The sequence below is a fragment of the Piliocolobus tephrosceles genome, chromosome 5 (genome assembly GCF_002776525.5).
Source record: "Piliocolobus tephrosceles isolate RC106 chromosome 5, ASM277652v3, whole genome shotgun sequence".
NCBI lineage: Eukaryota > Metazoa > Chordata > Mammalia > Primates > Cercopithecidae > Piliocolobus > Piliocolobus tephrosceles.
In genome coordinates, this window is record NC_045438.1 from 100166957 (window position 1) to 100190286 (window position 23330).

Below are 23330 nucleotides of genomic sequence, written 5' to 3' on the forward strand. Positions count from 1 at the left end.
GTATAACTCCCCAATGCAATCCCTCCCCCCTCCCCCCTCCCCATGATAGGCCCCAGTGTGTGATGTTCCCCTTCCCGAGTCCAAGTGATACTCCCTCCTTCTCTGGTCTCCTCGGAGCATTTAATTTAAATTCTCTCCGTCCTTTGAAATGTACGTGCATCTTTTTTTAAGGTTGAATAAGACTTTTGCCAGCTTTATGACCCGGTATTGTCTTTTTTAAGGACCTGGAGCCGTCTGTTTGAAATGCAATCATCCAGGAAGACAGCACCCCTCTTTATGTTTGTGTGGAAGTGTAGGGATCTAACTTCAGCAGGCACCTTGCTCCATGTTGCCAAACAATCTCTTGTCATAAGAATAGGAGAAGCTTATTTTCCCTTTGGACAAAGCCAATTTCCTAACATAGATAGTTACCAATTCACCCAAATTACCAATTTAGGGCAAACTATGTGCGCTAAATGCTGCTGCCAAATCTTACTAGAGGACTAGTTATTTTTTTTTTTTTTTTTTTTTTTTTTTTTGAGACAGAGTCTTGCTCTGTCGCCCAGGCTGGAGTGCAGTGGCGGGATCTCAGCTCACTGCAAGCTCCGCCTACCGGGTTCACGCCATTCTCCTGCCTCAGCCTCCTGAGTAGCTGGGACTACAGGCGCCCGCCACCACGCCCGGCTAGTTTTTTGTATTTTTTAGTAGAGACGGGGTTTCACCGTGTTAGCCAGGATGGTCTCGATCTCCTGACCTCATGATTCGCCCGTCTCGGCCTCCCAAACTGCTGGGATTACAGGCTTGAGCCACCGCGCCCGGCCAAGGACTAGTTATTTTTAATCTTGAGAACAGGTATGGAATGGGTTGTATCTAGTTGGTTGTAGGTAAGGGTGAGATTTATTTCTGTCTCTGCAATCTCAGCAGATTGCCTGTGATAGGCATCACATTTTGGCTTAATGCTTATTCAACAAAAAAGTGTTTTCTTTCTCCACTACCTTCATGAAGAAGATTTCTGGGTTGGAAGATGATTTTATTTTTAATTATATTTCCCCCAAAAGCTGGACCAGAGGAACAGGGACTCAGCTTCATCAAAGATAGCCATGCATCAAGTAGGGCATAGAACCTGTGGAGAGTGTCTGTAGTAGCCAGTGTAGACTTGATGACTGGAAGGTCCTTTACAGTGCTTTGATAGTGTCTATATAAGGTACGTCTCTGAGGTCCTGGGAGAATTGGAAGACTAAATTTCAATGATTACTGAGACTGAATTCCTGGCTGGCCTCACAAAATAAACTCAAGACATAATTAAGTTAATGAAAATTAAGATAATTTAAATAACTTTACGTACACTGCACAGTTTATATCCCTAAAAGTTGAAAAACAGAATACATTTCAGTGGAATATATACAAATGACACTAAACACACAAGGAGGGAAAAAAAAAAAAAAAAAAAAAACCTTCACAGCATGTACTGGTATTAGCCCACGAGAAAGAAGAATGCAGCTATAGTTGGTGAAGTAAATTCAAGCTCTCAAATTAAAAACTACCTGATACTTTTCTTTTGCTGAAAAGAGACAAATATAAAATATAACGTCAATAATACCATCTCTACGCACCAAAATATATGGAAAAATCCTCTGGTAGTGGGGAAATATGCATTGGGATGGGTGTCTCTTCTCTGATATAAGCAAATTTATAAAACATGAATACACAGAAGCTTTGAGAAGGGACTTTGGATCTTCATTCTCAAAATTATGCATGTGCATATACCTTTTTCACATAATGACTTTTTTCCTTTGGCTAGATACCCAGTAGTGGGACTGCTGAATCATATGGTGGTTCAACTTTTAATTGTTTAAGGAATCTCCAAACTGTATTCCATAGTTGTTGTACTAGTTTACCTTCTTACCAGCAGTGGAGCAGTGTTCCCTTTTCACCACATCCAGGTCACCATCTTTTTTTTTTTTTTTTTTTTTTTTAACTTTTTAATTATAGCCATTCTTGCAGGTGGTATCTCATTGTGGTTTTAATTTACATTTTCCTGTGATGTTGCACATTTTTTCATATATTTGTTTGCCACTTGTATATCTTCTTTTGAGAATTGTCTATTTGTGTTCTTTGCCCACTTTTTGATGGAATTTTTTTTTTTCTTGTTGATTTCTTTGTGTTCCTTGTAGATTCAGGATATTAGTCCTTTGTTGAATGCATAGTTTGTGAAGCTCTTCTCCCATTTTGTGGGTTGTCTGCTTCCTCTGCTGATTATTTCTTTTGGTGTGCAGAAGTTTTTCAGTTTAATTAGGTCCCATTTTATTTATTACTGTTTTTGTTGCATTTGCTTTTGGGGTCTTAGTCATGAATTTTTTGCCTAAGCTAATGTCTAGAAGAGTTTTTCCAATGTTATCTTCCAGAATATTTATGGTTTCAGGTCTTAGATTGAAGTCTCGATTCATCTCGAGCTGATTTTTGTTTAAGGTAAGAGGTGAAGATCCAGTTTCATTCTTCTACATGTGGCTTGTCAATTTTCCCAGCACTGTTTATTGAATAGGGTGTTCCTTCCCCCAATTTTTGTTCTTGTATGCTTTGTTAAAGATCAGTTGGCTGTAAATATTTGGCTTTATGTCTTGGTTCTCTATTATGTTCCACTGGTCTAGGTGCCTATTTTTATACCAGTACCATGCTGTTTTGGTAACTATAGCCTTGTAGTATAATTTGAAGTTGGGTAATGTGATGCCTCCAGATTTGTTCTCTTTCCTAAGTGTTGCTTTGGCTATTCAGGCTCTTTTTTGGTTCCATATAAATTTTAGAATGATATTTTCTAGTTCTGTGAAGAATGATGATGGTATTTTGATGGGAATTGTCCTAAATATGTAGATTGCTTTGGGTTCTATGGTCATTTTCACAATATTGATTCTACTTATCCATGAGCATGGGATGTACTTCTGTTTTCTTGTGTCATCTATTATTTTTTAGCAGCATTTTGCACTTTTCCTTGTACAGGTTTTTCAACTGCTCAGTTAAGTATATTCCTAAGTATTTTATAATTTTTTTGCAGCTATTGTGAAAGGGACTGAGGTCTTGATTTGATTCTCAGCTCGGTCGTTGGTGTGTAGCAGTGTTACTGATTTGTGTACATTGATTTTGTATCCTGAGACTTTACTGAATTCGTTTATAAGATCTAGGCACTTTATGGATGAGTCTTTAAGGTTTTTTGGGTATACAATCATATCAATGGTGAACAGCAACTGTTTGACTTCCTCTTTCCCAATTTGAATGTCTTTTATTTCTTTTTCTTGTCTGATTGGTCTGGCCAGGACTTCCAGTACTATGCTGAATGGAAGTGGTAAAAGTGGGTATCCTTGTCTTGTTTCAGTTCTCAGGGGAAATGCTTTCAACTTTTCCCCCATTCAGTATGTTTGCTGTGGGTCTATCATATATGGCTTTTATTATTTTGAAGTAGGTCCCCTTTATGACTATTTTGTTGAGAGTTTTTATAGTAAAGGGACGCTGGGTTTTGTCAAATACTTTTTCTACATCTATTCAGGTAATCATATGATTTTTGTTTTACTTCTGTTTATGTGATGTATCACATTTATCGACTTGCTTATGTGAAAACATCCCTGCATACCTGGTATGAAACCCACTTGATCATGATGTATTATCTTTTTGATATGCTGTTGGATTTAATTAGCTAGTATTTTGTTGGAGATTTCTGCATCTATTCCATGTTCATCAGGAGTATCAGTTTGTAGTTTCCTTTCTTTGTTATGTCCTTTCGTGGTTTTGGTATTAGGGTAATACTGGCTTCATAGAATGATTTAGGGAGGATTCCATCTTTCTATATTTTTTGGAATAGTTTCAATAATATTGGTACCAATTCTTTGAGTGATAGAATTCAGCTGTGAATCCATCTGGCCCTGGACTTTTACTTATTGGCATTTTTTTTAATTACTGAAAAAAAATAAAATAAAATAGGGGGAATCAGTGGATAAAGCCTCCCATAATGGCAAATACCAAATCTTGTTATTGATCTGTTCTGGGTTTCTGTGTCTTCCTGATTTAATCTAGAAGTGTTGTATATTTCCAGGAATGTATCCATCTCTTCTAGATTTTCCAGTTTGTGTGCATAAAGGTTTTTATAGTAGCTTTGAATGATCTTTCGTATTTTTGTGGTATCAGTCATAATATCTCCAGTTTTGTTTCTAATTGAGCATATTCGGATCTTCTTTCTTCTTTTGTTGGTTAATCTCACCAGTGATCTGTTGATTTTGTATATCTTTTTAAATAACTGATTTTTAGTTTCATTTCTCTTTTGTATTATTTTATTTCAATTTCATTTAGTTTTGCTCTGATCTTTGTTATTTCTTTCCTTCTGTTAGGTTTGGGTTGAGTTTATTCTTGTTTCTCTAGTTCCTTGAGATGTGACATTAGGTTGTCTATTTGAGCTATTTTAGACTTTTTGATGTAGGCATTTAACACTATGAACTTTCCTCTTAACATTGCTTTTGCCGAATCCCAGAGGTTTTGATAAGTTGTGTTACTACTACCATTCATTTCAAAGAATTTTTTAACTTGCATCTTCATTTCATTGTTAAGCTAAAAATAATTTTCAAGAGTATATTATTTAATTTCCATGTATTTCTGTAGTTTTGAGGGTTCCTTTTAGAGTTGATTTCCAGTTTTATTCCACTGTTGTCTGAGAAGATACTTGATATGATTTCGATTTTCTTAAATTTATTTAGACTTGTTTTTGTCTGTCTTGGAGAATGTTATATGTGCTGATGAGAACGATAACAGTGAGAGGCTTTAATATTCTACTGACAGAACTAGACAGATCAAGAGAGAAAGTCAACATAGAAACAATAGACTTAAACTATACCAGAGAACAAATGGACTTAACAGATGCTTACAGAACATTCTTACTGCTTCTTTTGTTCCACTTAGGACTGATTGACAGTACTGATCAGAAGAAAGAGCTATTGTACTAAAGAGGGGTCAGAAACTTATGACCTACAGGCCAAATTCCGCCTGCCATCCATTTTGTATGGCTCAGGAACTAAGAGAAAGATTATTAGAAATGCAGATTTTTTAGCCCCATTCCAAACTTACTGAATTAAAATTTCTGGGAGTGACACCAACAAATCTGCCTTTAAACAAGCCCCTCAGAAGATGTGTATGCACTGGCTTAGAGTTTAAAGTGACCAGATATGAGGAATGGAATTCTCCAAGAGAAGCATAGAGCAAATCAAACATGACCTGGAGCAATTGTGCTGTGACTCAATTTTCTCATCTGTCATATGAAGATATTAATAAGGCTGTCGTGATGATTAAATAATAACACATGAATTTATGATACATACACACTTACAACTGAGAATACTGTAACAATATTATGTGTTCAATAAATATTAGCCCAAAAATGTCTGCCTCTGCAATTGGTAATATTTTCAATGGTAATGTTTTACAAATTAATAACTATTATATTTTTAATGGTGAGAGAAGAAATTTAAAAATTGATATTTCATGACACATAAAAATTACATAAAATTTCAGTTTCCATATGTAATTTATTGGATCATGGCCACATCTATTTGTATTATCTATGACTATATATAGGCATAAAGACAAATGTGAATAGTTGTAACTGAGACTGTAAAGCTCATAAAGCCTAGGATATTTACTTTTTTGTCCTTTATGGAAAAAGTCTGCAGACCTCTATAAAGTAGGGAAATTAAGAAGATTAAATAATTGCCTAAATGTAAGTAAGTGGGGATTTGAAAGAGTCAATCATATGAGTATAAATTTGTGGAACTGCATCCTGTGTTACATTTATATGAAACACTACACAGTAAAACTGTCTTCAGTCTACTTCCAGTTTTCTTGGATTCGAACAATGGTCTCTGGGCTAGCTCTCTTTCATCTCCTTTTTGTACACCTTGACTCCCACTCAGAATTAGTTTCTGATGTGACAACATCCCTTCCTCCAACATCTGTACTGACACATCTTGATGACTCTTGTTACCAACCTAATAAAGATCCCCATGGTCTAAGCCAAGCAGTAAGAGAACTAGTGTTGGGCACTGCCTATTTTTTCTGTATAAGAGTTGAGTCAGAGATACTTCAAGTGAGTTGCCAATACTTCGAAGACAGGTTAGATTGTGACTAAATTCAGATTCTCTAGCATTAATTGCAGTGCTTCTCACTCTAGTCCAGACTGCGTCACTGGTCATTTCAGCAATGTCACAAGAAATACATCAAGTAGGAATAGAAAAGATGTATACTATTCCTAAACAAAAATATACAGTAATTACATATTTATATTCTGTCAGTAAGAATTATTCCTGCTAGCCATAGTCTCTAGTTCTAAATATGTTTAAACATGTACATTTACATCTGTATCACAATTTTGAATGAAATATTTTAAAGATATTTTTGAAGGTTTCTGTGAATGCAAACAAAAAAAAAGTTAGGTTCGAATGAAACCATCTTAATATAAGAAATAAAAGATATTTAAAAAAGAACTAAAGGATACGAATGAACCTTCAGCTGTCATTTTTCCATATATACCCTACATTAAATAATATTAACCCTACAGTTGAGAGAGATGTAGGACATTAGTTATTTGCTATATCCAATTCTCATGGTATAATTTGTTACAAAGTTTTAGCTTCCTGAAATTAAAAAGCAAAAATAACACCGGCAAAAGCCTCTAAAAATCACAAAAACATACAGTAACTTATTATGGAATAATACTATTTTAGAATTTTTATTTACTCAAATACTTTCTAATGCACTAACCAAAAGTCTAAGTGGGAAGAAATTCTTACAGAGTATTGATAAACCTAGATAAAGGCAATCTCAAATATAGGTAACAAATTTAATCGCTTTGTAAATTCATCAACTTGACACTGTACATTTGATTGACATAAGAAGGAGAGCAAAAATACTATATACATTATGTATTTAGGCCACAGAATTCTAAATAGATGTTTTTTCTAATAAAAATGTGAATTAAAGTAATGGATGAAATCAGTTTCTAATAATACTGTGCTTTGTTAAAAATGTGCTATTTTAGGTATGTCTAAGAAAATTCAATGTCTGTAATCAAACTCATATGCCAGTCAAAGGTATGAATTTAAGTAATACATTCCAATTAATAATAAATCACTGACCAAGAAGTGTAAGATTAAGAAGCATTCATGAAACAGCAACTGGATTACTTGAAAGATTTGAGTGAATGTTCCAAAACATTAAAATCTACCTGTTTCCACTTATCATATATGCAGTGTTCAGTAGGTAATTTATATTTGGACATGGTTAAACAAAAGAGCTTATGGGAGCCTCTTTTTATTCTGCTCAACTCAAGTATCTTCTAGAACTTTGTGTGAGGAAGAAGACCAAACATCCCTCTCATACCATAAAATCTGAATAGAGAATTCAAAGCCAGAGATCATAGGTTTGATGAGACAGCTCCACAACAATAGCTAAGTACAGTTCTAATGATTTTATTTTAGGAAACAGATATCCTAAAATACAAAATTATGTTTTATAGCTTCAAACACTGGAGTTTCAAAACAACTTAATTAAAGAAAAAAAGGTACAGAGAAGTGCCATTCATTCACTCACTCATTCAAAGTTCACTGAGTGTTTACTATACTTGTGGTACTATAAACGCTGAGCACAAGCACCACGGAAATTAAGCATGGCTCATGTCACCCAGGCAAACAGCAAAGTGAAGGAATTAACAAAAAAAATTTTGATATTTCCTTTAAAATATATAAGCATAAAATTTTTATAACAAGAATTTGTCTTGACATAAATTAATCAAATGATCTTATTTAAAAGTCAGGAGCTCTGACATAAGTGCCCTGGATTTTCAACCACATGCTGTCAACTTTATGATGTATAGAAAATCACTAAACTTCTATAGCCTCATTTTTCTTATACACCTATAAAGAATTTTGCCTGTAATAACTAATATGACTCTAGTGTAAATAAAATTCCATGAAATAATGCATATTAGAAACTACTCTTTATACATTTAAAATAATACACAAATTTAAAAACAAATTATAAAAGTATATTTTTGACTGACTTACATTTACTACATTGTGTCAAATTCTAATTTCCTCATTTTCTCTTATCATCACAATATCTTACTTCACCAATGGCAGAGTAGCTACAGTTCAACAATGAGTTTCTATAATTGAAACGTTTTTCTCTTTAAAATAATTTCAAGATGCATTAGAGAATAATTACTCAATGTTCATTTGATGTTTGACATAATTATAGTTCATAAAACAGTCCCATTATTAAAAAATGAATATATTGTAGATTACATTATTTGTGTCTTTTAATGTGTTTTAGGGCAAAGAGTGAAATGATTAAAAAGTGACTTGCATACAGCATTTATTGCACAGGACCAACCACTAATTGAGAATTCTATATTTTTCTCTGATATTTCAATATCATTTGCATTTTTGGTGTGTATTTTCCCATTGCAGTCACTAAGATACAAAGTCACCGAATTTCACTAATGTGTGGTCAGCCCAGTAAGAGTTGAAAATATTAAGAATTAAAGAGGAAAAAACACTTGGGGTTTATAGGAAAGAAAATAAAAGTACTAAAGTAATATTTGAATATGTTTACCAAAAAAGTAATTTTTAATTATTTTTTTGCTGCTTATTCTAGAATTCAAAAGAAAGTTTAAAAATTAATCATGTAGAATGTCAACATAAAAGCTAGAAGTTATTCAATTGGCAGAGGGCTACTACTTTATTCAAGGCCTTCCATTATTTTTCCGAAAGTTCAAATTTATCAAAATTACTTAACAGAGTTTCAGTTCAAAAACACAATTTCCTAATCTTTCAAATGCTATGTAAGTATAAAAATAAGAATAAAATCTAGACATATTCCATGACACAAGGATGGATATCATTAATAAAGTAGAAACCTTGAGAAAATTTTGGAAGTTATGGAGATAAGAATCAAGCCTAGTAAAACAATGGTCAATCTACGATCCAAGACAGATGAAGGGAAACCTTTGAAGTAAACAGGTTTTCCCCAGAGATCCCTAAATTAAATGACACATGATCCTAGAGTAAGGACAGACTAAACGGGAGGTGCAGTGGGTAAGGGCAGAAAAAGCCTTAAATAACTATACCATGACTCTGCACACTGCCGTGTGGCTGCAAATTTCATTTATTTCATTACCTTTCCATGGCAAATATAGCATACTAGGTACAGCAGGGCTTTGCCTGTTGGGATTCTCAAGGTAGAGGGATTGTGCTAATTGAGAGGTGATACTTTGCCCCAGTAACATGAAACTGACTCCACAAACTCAGAACTCAAACACTTCTCAACATTCATCACATATTTCGAATGCTTATCTGTGCCAGGCAAGGTTGCTGGCACTGAGAATACTACAAAGTTAAGGTCCCCCTTTTCTACAGAGCTGGCAATGAACAAAGAAATAGATAGATATGTATTTCACAGGGTGAAGTACTATGGAGAAAAATCAAACATGGTAAAAAGAAAGGATGTTCTATGGTTGGGCTGTGGCTATAATTTTATATGGAGTAATTACAGTGGGCCTCTTTGATAAGGTAATGTTTGAACAGAGACCTGAAGAGAGTTTGGGAGTGAGAAGTGGCAATAATGTTCCAGGAAAAAAAAGAGTTATGCTAGGAGCCTGAGGCAGGGTTTTGTTTAGTATGCACTAGGACCAGGAAGAACACAGTGAGCGGAAGGTAGCAGGTAGGTAGGACAGTGACAGGAGATGATGTGTGTATGTGTGAAGTACAGATGATGCAAGGTGTTGGGTATAATTGTAGGTGTCTTTGCTTTCACTTTGGATGAGACGGGAAGCCACTGGAGGGTTCTGAGCATAGATGTACATGGTATGGTCTGGTTTACACATTCAAACAATTATTCTCACTCAGATTTGTCTTTGGGAGTGGGGTGGAGGATGAGGTGTTGAGGAGGAAAGGCCAATTAGGGGTTCAATGCAATAAACCAGACTAGAAGGTGTCTTGCACCAGTTTGACGAAAGTGGAGGTGGTAAGAGGAGGTTGCATTGTGGATATATTTTGAAGACAGAGCCAAATTCCTGATGAATTGGATGCAGAGGGAAGAAAGGCCAGGAGGATTCCAAAGTTTTTAGTTTTGTTAACTTTAATGATGTATAAGTCATTTACTGCAGTGAAGAAGGCCGAAATAAGCAGGTTTGGAGAGCTAAAGCAGGGATTGGGTTTTACATGTTAAATTTGAGATGCTTATTAAACATCTGCTAATGTATTTGGCTACCAGGCTGAAGCCTCTTTGGTGGTCTCACTATTTACTAGGACAATTAGAACTCTGTTATAGATACTTGGAAGTTCAGAGGCATCTCCAGAGGCTGGAGACAAGTATGATCCATGGGACTGTTGGAGGGAAAGAAATCTGAATCCCCTGAACAGTACTGAGGACGCTACCAAAGGAATGCAGACTAGGAATGCTAGAGTGGGAGTGGCCCAGAGAGACACCTCTCCCAGAAACCCTGCCCTAAACTCCCTGCTGCCTGGCATCCTACTTGTTGCATCATTCATAGACTTTTCAAGAAATGGACAGATGGGACTCATAGAAAAGTAAAACTCTCCTGTTTATCTAAAACTAAAATTTAGAAGAAAATCAATATAAAATTCCAAAAACGAACCAATGGATGAAAACTTGAAAAACTGGAACTTTACTGAGGAATCAGAGCAAATGTTTCTCTGAGAAACAGCCATATTATACAGTATTATAAGAATTTGGGAAAATTACATTAAAAAGAAAACTGCAATTCATATTTGTAAGGGGTTATGAGAAGACATTTTTTCCATGAAAACAGGACAACGTGATATCACAAAATTTTGTTTTCAGATCATTCAAATTTACCTGGATGAATAATCATGTAAGCGTAGCTTTGAGAGTTTGAAAAATATTACTAATGGAAGGTGGTGAAGATGATGAGAAAAAGTATGAGAAGGTAGGTACAGAAAATTCAACATACATTGGGTAATAGAAAGGAGAGGTCAAAGTAGATAAGTGAGAAACAATGATCAAGGCTAAAGAAAGGCATGCCTACAGATCAAAAGAACACACAAAGAACCAAGCAACTTTAATAAGACACTGCCAAATATCCATGTCTTTAAACATTTTTTTCTTTTATCATGAATACAAAGAAACATTAAAGACATCCAAAACAGGCTCATCAAAATTGCTTTTTAAAGAATAGTTTTGAGGTGGAAACATAAGAAGTGCTAATATACAATTTCTTTATTTTAGACACTCCCTATTACCTTTTATACACCATATCCACGAATTAATCTTAAGATCACAACTTTTACTCTTCACTAAAAACTGAAACTTTAGTTTTAAAATTTCAAAGATACAGGAAAAATCGGATCCAATATAGATAGGGAAAAATGAGATACATTTACTTGTAGTTAACCCACAGTGAGGACAGGAGGATAGTCTTTTGTTTCTTCAATCTCCATGAAAAGAGAGAACTTTAAATAAAAAATAAGGGAACATATGATCCTGGTACATAATAGAAATGAAATACTAAGTTAGGTGACAGTATTGTTTTGTTTCTTAAAATAGTTCAGCGGTGATGATGTGGTCAAGGAATAACAATTAAAAACAATGGAACTGGGCAAGGCCCAGTGGCTCACAACTGTAATCCTAGCGCTTTGGGAGGCAGAGGCAGGAGGATCACTTGAGCCCACAAATTCCAAACCAGCCTGGGCAACATGGTAAAACCCCAGTCTCCACACACACAAGCACAAAATTAGCCAAGTGTGGTGGTGGGCACCTGTAGTCCCAGCTGCAGGAAGCCAAGATGGTCTCAGCCACGTCAGTCTCAGCTACAGGAGATTCACTTCAGTCCCAGTTAGAGAAGGTTGAGATAGGATGACAGCCTGAGCCTAGGGAAGTCAAGGCTGCAGTGAGCCCTGCAACAGAGTGAGACCCTGTCTGAAAAAAACAAAACAAAACCAAAAACTAACAAACAAACAAACAAACAAACAAAAACAGAATGGAACTGGGCTGATACAAGTGAATGCTAAGGCTGTTGTGGAATCTCTGATATAAACACCACAGGAATTAGGCCTTGTGATCAATCTAGTGTTTGAGAAAGACATGCCTAATAAACGTTAGTTTCTAAGAATGATTTACTGCAGTTACACTATCAACATTTAATATACATATAATATGTCAGAATTGAAATGAACCTCTTTCTTCTCTCATTTAATTATGGCCAGCCAGTTTCCCCAGCACCATTTATTAAATAGGGAATCCTTTCCCCATTTCTTGTTTTTGTCAGTTTTGTCAAAGATCAGATGGTTGTAGATGTGTGGTTTTATTTCTGAGGGCTCTTTTCTGTTCCATTGGTATATATCTCTGTTTTGGTACCAGTACCATGCAGTTTTGGTTACTGTAGCCTTGTAATATAGTTTGAAGTCAGGTAGCATTATGCCTCCAGCCTTGTTCTTTTGGCTTAGGATTGTCTTGGCAATGTAGGCTCTTTTTTAGTTCCATAAGTTGCTTATCAGCTTAAGGAGATTTTGGGCTGAGATGACAGGGTTTTCTAAATATACAATCATGTCATCTGCAAACAGGGACAATTTGACTTCCTCTTTTCCTAACTGAATACCCTTTATTTCTTTTTCCTGTCTGATTGCCCTGGCCAGAACTTCCAACACTATGTCAGACTAACAGCGGATCTCTCAGGAGAAACTCTATAAGCCAGAAGAGAGTGGGGGCCGATATTCAACATTCTTAAAGAAAAGAATTTTCAACCCAGAATTTCATATCCAGCCAAACTAAGTTTCATAAGTGAAGGATAAATAGAATCCTTTACAGACAAGCAAATGCTGAGAGATTTTGTCACCACCAGGCCTGCCCTACAAGAGCTCCTGAAGGAAGCACTAAACATGGAAAGGAACAACAGGTACTAGCCACTGCAAAAGCATGACAAAATGTAAAGATCATCGATGCTAGGAAGAAACTGCATCAACTAACGAGAAAAATAACCAGCTAACGTCATAATGACAGGATCAAATTCACACATAAAAATATTACCCTTAAATGTAAATGGACGAAATGCTCCAATTAAAAGACACAGACTGGCAAATTGGATAAAGAGTCAAGACCCATCAGTGTGCTTTATTCAGGAGACCCATCTCACGTGCAGAGACACACATAGGCTCAAAATAAAGGGATGGAGGAAGATCTACCAAGCAAATGGAAAACAAAAAAAGTCAGGGGTTGCAATCCTAGTCTCTGATAAAACAGACTATAAACCAACAAAGATCAAAAGAGACAAAGAAGGCCATTACATAATGGTAAAGGGATCAATTCAACAAGAAGAGTTAACTATCCTAAATATATATGCACCCAATACAGGAGCACCCGGGCTGTTAAAGCAAGTCCTTAGAGACTTACAAAGAGACTTAAGACTCCCACACAACAATAATGGGAGACTTTAACACCCCACTGTCAACATTAGACAGATCAACGAGACAGAAAGTTAACAAGGATATCCAGGAATTGAACTCAGCTCTAAACCAAGTGGACCTAACAGACATACAGAACTCTCCACCCCAAATCAACAGAATATATATTCTTCTCAGCACCACATCACACTTATTCCAAAATTGACCACATAGTTGGAGGTAAAGCACTCCTCAACAAATGTAAAAGAACAGAAGTTACAACAAACTGTCTCTCAGATCACAGTGCAATCAAACTAGAACTCAGGATTAAGAAACTCACTCAAAATGACTCAACTACATGGAAAATGAACAACCTGCTCCTGAATAACTACTGGGTACATAACAAAATGAAGGCAGAAATAAAGATGTTCTTTGAAACCAATGAGAACGAAGACACAACATACCAGAATCTCTGGGACACATTTAAAGCAGTATGTAGAGGGATATATTTTTTATGCGGAACAATCATACACTAGTCTGACACATAATTTAACAAAGTCATTGTAAAAAGTAATGCAAGTTTTATTTTTATTTATTTATTTATTTATTTATTTATTTTTGAGGTGGAGTCTCGCTCTGTTGCCCAGGCTCGAGTGTAGTGGTGCAATCTAGGCTCACTGCAAGCTCCACCTCCCGGGTTCACACCATTCTCCTGCCTCAGCCTCCCCAGCAGCTGGGACTACAGGTGCCCGCCATGCCCAGCTAATTTTTGTATTTTCAGTAGAGACGGGGTTTCACCGTGTTAGCCAGGATGGTCTCAATCTCCTGACCCTGTGATCCACCCACCTCGGCCTCCCAAAGTACTGGGATTACAGGCGTTAGGCACCGTGCCCAGCCGTAATACAAGTTTTAACCATGTCTAAAATTAAAATAAACAAACAAACAATAAAAACAGCAGCAAACAAAACAAGAAAAATCCCAACTACTGATCTGAGGCTTGACTTACTGCCGTACCTAGAAACTTCTCTGATACTGTCCATCAAGTGCATCTTCTCCTTGTGATAGTCATTCCTGTTTTAGCTTGTGTTGAAAAACATTATAACTGCACATTGGCTCAATGACTGACACTGTTGGTCTTCTGTTTCTATGTAGTTTAAAAGACATGGACATTTTCAAATTCCATAGAAGTAGTTGAAGAGTCACAAGGCATATTATTTTCTCCATGAAAGATTTCGTTTTCTACTCTTTCCCATATAATTTGCTGTAACAGCACTTTATTGGTCAATGAAAACACTTGATTGATTTTTATAAAAATTAAGTCTTTTATAATAAAGATGTTCATAAATTAAACGCACAAAATTATTTTGCCACAATTATAAAGTGATTCAAATGGATTACTTTCTGAAAACAAAACAATTGCTGTTGAAGTTTGTGTATGAAAAAACTATTACATATATACATATACATACAAAAACAAAATAAATTGGCCAGTGAATAAATGTATTTGTTAAATGCCTTAGTAAGGCCATAAATAAAAACAAGGATTTTTTAAGATCTACATATCTAATTTCAAGTTATGATTACAAGATTTAGAACATATTTTTAAAGTTTTTAAAGTAACTGCAAAACTAATAAATTTAGAACATATTTTCCCAAATTTGAAATTAAAGAAAAATTCTATTTATTCTTTAATAAATAGAATATGAGGAATAGTCATAGTCTAGTAGATTTGTGGCTTAAAAGCCAATCGGCACAAGATACTTTTGGCACTAAAAGGTTTGGTGGGGTGTTGGCTGAATTACTAGATAGTTGTCATCCCGAACACTAAGGGGAAATTTGAGGGAATTCTATTTATTCTTTAATACAACATTCCATAAAATTATTATGCATCAATATAGCATTATAGTTATACTATAAGTATACATATGTATATAGATACACATTTTAAGCTGAATTTATTAAATAATAAACTTGCAAAAGAAAGTGTTTATCTATGTTGCATATTAACCATTTAACCTAATGTAGTCTTAATAAAATTGAATTAAAAGTCCCTGAATGAATGAATAAATGAATGAGTTCATGTAACCCAAGGAATAGACTTTACTCTTAATGATAATAATTAATATTAGTGGCCACTTGGTTAAACAAAAGTAAGCTTAGTGATGAAATGCAATTCAATTTTCCTGAATACAAATAACTTACATTAAAATGAACAGAAAGAGAGCATCTTAGCATGAATTACCATGTAAAATGCATTTATTGAAAATAATGAGATAGTAATTTTGAAATAAAAATAATTACATATAAGACTACTGATGACAGTAAGCCAACAAATGAATAAATAAATGAATAAAAAGGCTGATGTGGTGGCTCACACTTGTAATTCCAGTACTTTGGGAGGCCAAAGCAAGAGGATCACTTGAGCCTAGGGGTTTGAGACCAGCATGGGCAACATAGGAAGTCCCTATAACTACAAAACTTTAAAAAATTTTTTTTAAAAAAATTAGCCAGGCACACCTGTGGTCCTAGCTGTTCAGAAGGCTGTGGTGAAAAGATGGTTTGAGCCTGGGACGTTTAGTTTGCCATGAGCTGTGATTGTGCCACGGCACTCTAGTCTGCATGATAGAGTGAAACCCTTTCTCAAAAACAAATAACTCAATAAATAAATAAGTGCATGGATGAATTAACACAAAACTATGAAGAGTCTATTTGGGTAGCTCTAGACTGGTAATGTAAGGACCTCTGCAGATCCTTCTTCCCAGCAAAACAACTATAACTAATAAAAATTATTTAAAAAAAAAAAACAGCCATTTAAAGTATCTGAAAATTGTCTGAAGTGTATACAGCAAATGCAGAAACATTTATTCAAGAAACTCTACTAAATTTTTATAAGAACACCAAGAGACTTGAGCCACAACCAGCTTCCTTTCTTCTCTGCTCCATGCTCAGCAAGATGAAAATTATATTCTTGGTAGGTACAGCCAAGTACATGGGCCCTCTCTCTCTCCCCAGTTCTCAAAGACTACAGTATCAGTCCCAGAGGGAGCAGCTACCAACATTTCTTATCCCCACTTCCAGCTCTGTGGTTCAGAAGCTCCATTATAGGTAACTGCAGTGGAGTGGTCAGGGGCTCCCTGCCCATGAAATCTGTTGGATGGCAGGTATGAGGCGTATATTGAAAGTTGGGTGGCAGATGACAGAAAATCTGGTTGTCAGTATTTATGTGCCTCTGTTTGAATGCTACTGAAAACTCACTAAAGAAAATATAGTATGCACCATGAAAGAATAGCCTTTTAAAGTAGGCACTTAAGTTTCACTGTTAATCTTGGACCTACGGCTGAGAGGTAAAACTGAAACTGCTAGTTCTCTTTGTGAGCTTAAAAAGTAGTCATTTCAACTGGTCATAAAAATCTCTTACATTTCATCCTAGGGATAGTTAGTCCAGACAGACAGATATTAAATTCCAAGTTACCTTGAATTTCAGAGTTCCTGTTCAGATTGACTTATACATATTAATAAGTACCTATATAATTCTAATTTAGAGAAATAAAGAATCCCCAGAGAAGAAAAAAACTGAATTTCTAATACTATGACCATGTCTTTAAAAATTTCATTCTCAAGAAATTAGTAACCTAGAAGCATTTTTATGTATTAACAAAAGTTCACACAAACCAAATCATTGGAGATATCAAACAAGTTTGATAATTTTGGCTAAAAAAAGTTTTATGATAACCATAATGAGATACTACTTCATTTCCATGCAGTATGATGGCTCCTAATCAAAAAGACAGTAACAAACATTGACAAACGTGGAGAAATTGAAACCCCCATTTACTGCTATGCAGCTGCTTGGGGAAAATCTGGCAGTTTTGCAAAAGGATAAACATAGAGTTTTCATGTGACCCAGTAATTCCACTCCTAGATACATAAACATAAGATTTGACAATGTATGTTCACCAAGATATCAAGAATTTTGTCCATAGTCCTTAGCTTTGTGGAAGCTGTTTCTACCATAGCCCTTCCCTTACACTAGAAAAGGCTACTTTTCTATACCCTTGAGCAGCTCCCATAGTCCTACTATGAATCCTTATTTAATATTGATTTGAAGAATTATAATTTATTGAAACAGATGTTATAACTGTACTAAAAGATGATTCAGGAAGGTACAAAACCAAGACTAACCAGGACTTTGATAATATGCAATAATACACAATATGCAATAATCATATGAAGTTTAAAGAATAGTAATGCTGAATGCAAGATATTAAAACAGGCTAGCAAATCTCAAAAACAGGCTAGCAAATTTCAAAAATAGATTTGTAATAAAAAATTCACAGCTTTCTGAATTATCTTCCATAAAAGTTTCTGCAATGTGATGTTTCATTCCTCTCTAGGATAAGCTCAGCAAAACTAGACAACTTGTGAAATCTAATCACCCAAACTGCCAAATGAAAGTTTTCTTGATATATTCTAAACTTTTCTTATTGATATATTTATCTATATTTATAAACTTTCTATATAGACTTATGTTATTTTTCTGGGAAGAATTTCAAAGAGAACTTTTGTCAGAGAAATCTATCAAAACTTCCAGATGAAAAGAAGAAAACATAAAAGTGGGTCCAGGCAAACTCTTACAATAACTTTTTCAAAAGATTGAAGGTTGTAAATTAGAATCATATGCTTCATCATGCCAAGAGCTAAATATGGATAACTCTGAGAAGACTTTTCACAATAAGAATAAATATTTAATGCAATCATGCAAATCATTTTTAAAATGGTTATTATTCTTGGTTGCCTTTAATGCTAGCCAGAGAAAAAACAAATCATCACTTTGGTATTTAAAGAGTTGAGTCTTTGAGAGTAATGTTTTTTAAGCTGTTAAGAATCAACCATCCCACAGACATCACCTTATAATACAGCCAGCTTCAAATTCAGTTGGCACTGTACCATTCAAGCCAACATCCTGTCCCATCCAAGCCAATTCCCACCTTTTATAAGTCTTTCTATAAAAGCATATTTATTTACTAACATATCATTTAGTATGATGTCTTAAACATCAATGGATAGTTATGAAAAACTAGTTGAAAAATTGTAACTTTGTCAATTTAGTGCCTTGTTATTACTTTGATATAAAAATTATTTTGTATATGTGATACTTAAAAGGTAGGTATGTTCAGCTTTCATATTTTGAAAGAATAAGAAAATAGGAAGGTTCTATTTTTCAGAGTAATGCTAACATTTATTGTAGAATAATCTCAACTTATAAAACCTGACACTTTCTTTCTGAAAATATAGATTAACTAGAAACATAGCAAGTTCATTTTAGTTGCTATAGTCATCAACCAATCATCCCTACTACAAAAAATAGTGATGAAAATTTATGGGAAATCCCAAAGGAATTAAATTTGCAGGATTCAATTCAGTTGGCTTAGCAGCAGCAAATGTTAAATATTATCAAGAGAGCTATCTAAATTCAATCCTCTGCCACCAAATAGTAAAACAAAGATAAAAGTAGTTTAAACAGGCTATGGGAAATTTTACAGTATTGCTATATATTTAGGCTTCAAAGAGGGCTTTTAATGAAGTAAAAAATATAATCATAATTTTGCCAATGAGAGTATGTACTTGACAAGATCATTTTCTTTTATCAACCATTATATATGCCCATCACAAAGTCATTCTTTATGACAGCAATTTTCTTTACAAGTAAACACAAAATCTTCCAAGTTATTATTAGACATGATTTAGGCTGAGGATGAAGTTTTAAAATAAAATATTGCTGATATGGAAAATATGACAATAGTTCTGCTAGACTTAACAAAGCAAATATTTATAAATTAGCTATTCTTAGGACTTCGTATCACATACTCCTTTATTTTAATCACAGCTCTTCACCAATTTAACAGATCAAGTAGAATTTATTATTATTATATTGATCAAGATGAAGATTACCTTTAGAAAAGTTTTATTCACCCTTATCTCTCTTCTCTTTCCACCCATACCAACACCACACACATGTAAATTATGATTTCTCTACCAAAAAATAAAAGAGATCAGAGGAATAGGGAAAGAACTGGCAATGAAATATTTCATGTAATAGTCAGTTATTCTCTTTAACATGGCTAAGACAAAATGTGGCTTCAGTTTCCCTTGGCTAGAAAGGCCATTCATTGAACTCCTTCAATAGGCTAAAATGGTTTTTAAAGAAATTATGACAGAGTACTTAGAAATAAAGTGATAGATATATGCATTCTAACCAAAGTGAAGAAAATAGTTGAAGGTGATTATATTTTACAGGTCTTTCCACTCTATTTTTAGTCTGAGTCTACAAAACCCACCTGTACTCTCATTACACTATTATCATAACAAGCACAAATAACCTACCATTATGGGAAGTGCTGTCAAAGGGGTAGTGAGTTTGGCCAGCCCTACAGGAGAGCAGTTTAAATTTCATCACCAAATCTGCCTAAATGCCAGCATTATTTACTTACACTTTTACTCTTTAAAAGGAACTTAAAATTTCACGTTTCGACTGTGGACTCATCCAAAGTAATAATATTGATAAAATTGGCATTATAATAATATCCCCTAAAATTATCCCACATACAATCAGTGGTACAGGCAAAAATAAATGGCAAAAATAGATTACCCTATATAATTTTTCAACTCTATTTCTTTTTCATAGAAAAAATTTATGAGCATATACTAGCATAAGTTTAAAAACACAGATTAATGTTCAATTTAATGTCATGCTTGCTAATTATGCACTGCAGTGTATCATATAAGCTATACAATTTTTGAACAAAGGCAGCTCAGTTGATATATTGAACCTGAAATACTCATTGTCTCAGTCTCATATTCGTAGATTAATGAGCTGTGAGGAAGTTGTAATTTACACCAAATGAAGGTGTATAGTATGTATACCAAGGAAAGGCTGACTGAAGATCCTACTTGGAGCCCATCTTCCCAGGCACAAACAGCCTCTGTGGTTTCTACAGCTGATAAGAGTTAAAAGTGGCCTTTTACTCTCCTAACAAGTTATTCATATGCACAGGAGAGAAGAAAAAGGCAAAATGTGGTTCAATATGACAACTCTGCTACTTGTGTTCTATAGAAAAATAATTATACTTTGGCCTCTTTACTTGCATTTGATCCATTCCCTCTACTAAGTGCTTTCCGTTCCTTCCACAATAAAGTTTCAAATCACCTGCCTTTGCATGTTGAAACAGGTAGAGCCCATTAGAATTTATTGTTTCTGAAAGTAGTTGGAATAATCATCAAAACTCAGAGTTAAGCAGATAAATGAGCTTGCAGTGATATAAATTATATTAAAATTTCACTGTCATCATGAACTCAAACTATCCAGACTTCATCTATTAATATCAAACTCTGTAATAGTCTTAAATGTTCATTTTTTTCATGAGAACTGGAAATGAGCTCTTCTTAGTATATAATTTCTTCGTGAAATATAGTTATTCACAACACTAGGTGCAACATTCACTTAATAAAGTTCACAACAATACAAGAACAAATATTAGAAAAGAAAGTATGGATTCTAACCACTTTGTCCTCCTTTGGGAAAGCATCCAAGGAAGCAGAGTAGAGAAAGAAGAAAAAGAAGAGAAAAACAAAATTGAGCCATGTATTAATAAATTGGCTTTAAGAAAACAATTATGTGTTTCTTCAAAGTACTAAAGCACAACAATTTTGAAAAGTAAACGTTTACTCTCCCTAAAAATTAGTCATTGTTCAATCCTTCATTGAAAATGCCCATATTATGGGTCCTGCTATACGTTAGATATGAGTTAGGCAGAATAATTTCCTAAAATTTTAGAACTTGGATTAGTAAATCTAGATTTAAAATATTCTTCATAAAGAAGGTTAATTCACTACCACATGTAGTCTACCTATTATTGAAAAATATTTTATTAAAATGCATAAAATTGTATGAATAATTTTGTCAAATTATTGTTAAAACATTGAGAGTCATAACTTGGGAAAATCTAAGAATGATAAATGTTTATAATAAACAAAAATGGGAAGAGAAATATGCTAACCATTTTGACTATAAACTATTCCACCGGCAATATTTATTTGTGCTACACATTTCAACATTTATGCTATAGAAAAAAAACTTATACAATGTTTTTGTCTTGCGTTCCAACTGAAATATCTTAAGATGTGTGCTTTCTTTTATTTTGTTCCTTTAAATATTTTTTCGAAGATTGGTTGGGTTTAGTAAAGATGAACTACACTAGGCCTGAGTGTCCTCTCCAAAGCGTAAGTACCTCCTAGCTCAATTTTCTTTAAACACCCTCTCCTTTTTAAGACCCGATGACTTTAATATATCAACCATTAACTGTATTGCTATTGACTTGTCTCAACTTATATTGGGAAGTTAAAAGCATTTAACAGTTGTGGGTGCTTAGCCAGCACTAGCACTCAGCTGATCTGTACCTCATTGTTCACTGCCAGCATCTTTTCAGACTGAACAGTGTCCTTACCACATGGGTTGTTAAATATTCTGATGTTGCCTCCAAGTTTTACCTGAAAGAATGTATTTCAAAATAGTGTATTAAAGAACACTATAGAAGGGGAAGTTAACAAATAGATCTTACATACCTTCTATGTGCCAGATACAATCTTACTACCTAAGCTTATTTTAGAAAGCCTGTAAGGTGGCATATGAGGATGGCTTATAACAAATCACTATTAGGAGAGGAAAATAAAACTTATGCAGTCATAAGAATGGGACCCTAAAGAAAGATTAAATATACATATCATAAAGATCTAGATTTTAATTATTTTTATTAAAATTTCATAACAACCATACAAGGTAAATATTACTATCTAGTTTTCATAGTAAAGAAATTGTTCAGAGAAGTTCATTATCTTCCTAAAGCCACAGAGATAGTAACAGTCTCATCTTAAAGTATAAGATATATCGATCAGCCAGGCACAATGGCTCACACCTGTAATCCCAGCCCTTTGGGAGGCCAAGACAGGCGCATCACCTGAGGTCAGGAGTTCGAAACCAGCCTGGTCAACATGGTGAAACTCCGTGTCTACTAAAAATACAAAAATTAGCCAGGTGTGGTGGCAGGCATCTGTAATCCCAGCTACTCGGGAGGCTGAGGTGGGAGAATCACTTGAATCCGGGAGGTGGAGTTTACAGTGAGCCAAGTACCACTGTACTCCAGCCTGGGTGACAGAGCAAGACTCTGTCTCAAGGGGAAAAAAAATATATATATGTATAGATAGATAGATAGATAGATAGATAGATAGATAGATAGATAGATAATACTCAGTGTCTTAAGTCCACTGGAATAAATTTTAGAATATCTGACTTATAACTCAACTAGACTACTAAAGAATATAATGTTTATTGTTTTAATTTTAACTGTAATGTGCAAATTAGAGAAATATCAAGAGAGCTTAAAGATTTCATGTTATTTTTAAACATGACCTTGTATTATATTATAATCTATTAATGATTAGATAATATGACAAATTCTTTACAGAAACACTGGGAATTCATTAGCTACATACTTGTAACTGTTCTACATTAAGCTGCGGATCTCTATTAAGGAAAACTCAGATTTTCCTATAAATAATTATACTGTACTATTTTAGAGAATATGATAAAGTAAAACATTAAAATATATTCTAAACTAAATATTTATTAGAATTATTCTAGTATTTCATAAATAATAATATTGGTTCCTACCATATTAGCATCTTAATGCTTCAAAAATTACATTTATTTAAAGTACTGGTATAAGAGGAGTAGCTCTTTTTTAAGCCAAATAAGGAAACATCATCAGGTGAGAATATATCTTATAGAGAAGAAAACGAGAAGTGCAAATCTCAATAGTCTTTAAATATCTAAATAATTTCCATGAG

General features: G+C 34.3%; 1 protein-coding gene across 2 annotated transcripts in view; it reads right to left on the reverse strand.

Moving 5' to 3' along the window:
* The window catches only part of RIMS1 (regulating synaptic membrane exocytosis 1), a 494019-nt gene that overhangs the window by 268928 nt on the left and 201761 nt on the right, over positions 1-23330 (reverse strand). Inside the window, exon 4 of one of the 2 annotated variants that reach the window (XM_023219183.1) lies at positions 20988-20999. The exons of the other annotated variant lie outside the window; for it this stretch is intronic. Coding sequence (XP_023074951.1) covers positions 20988-20999 — 12 coding nt within the window. The remainder of the gene's footprint in view (positions 1-20987; positions 21000-23330) is intronic. 2 annotated transcript variants of the gene reach the window in all.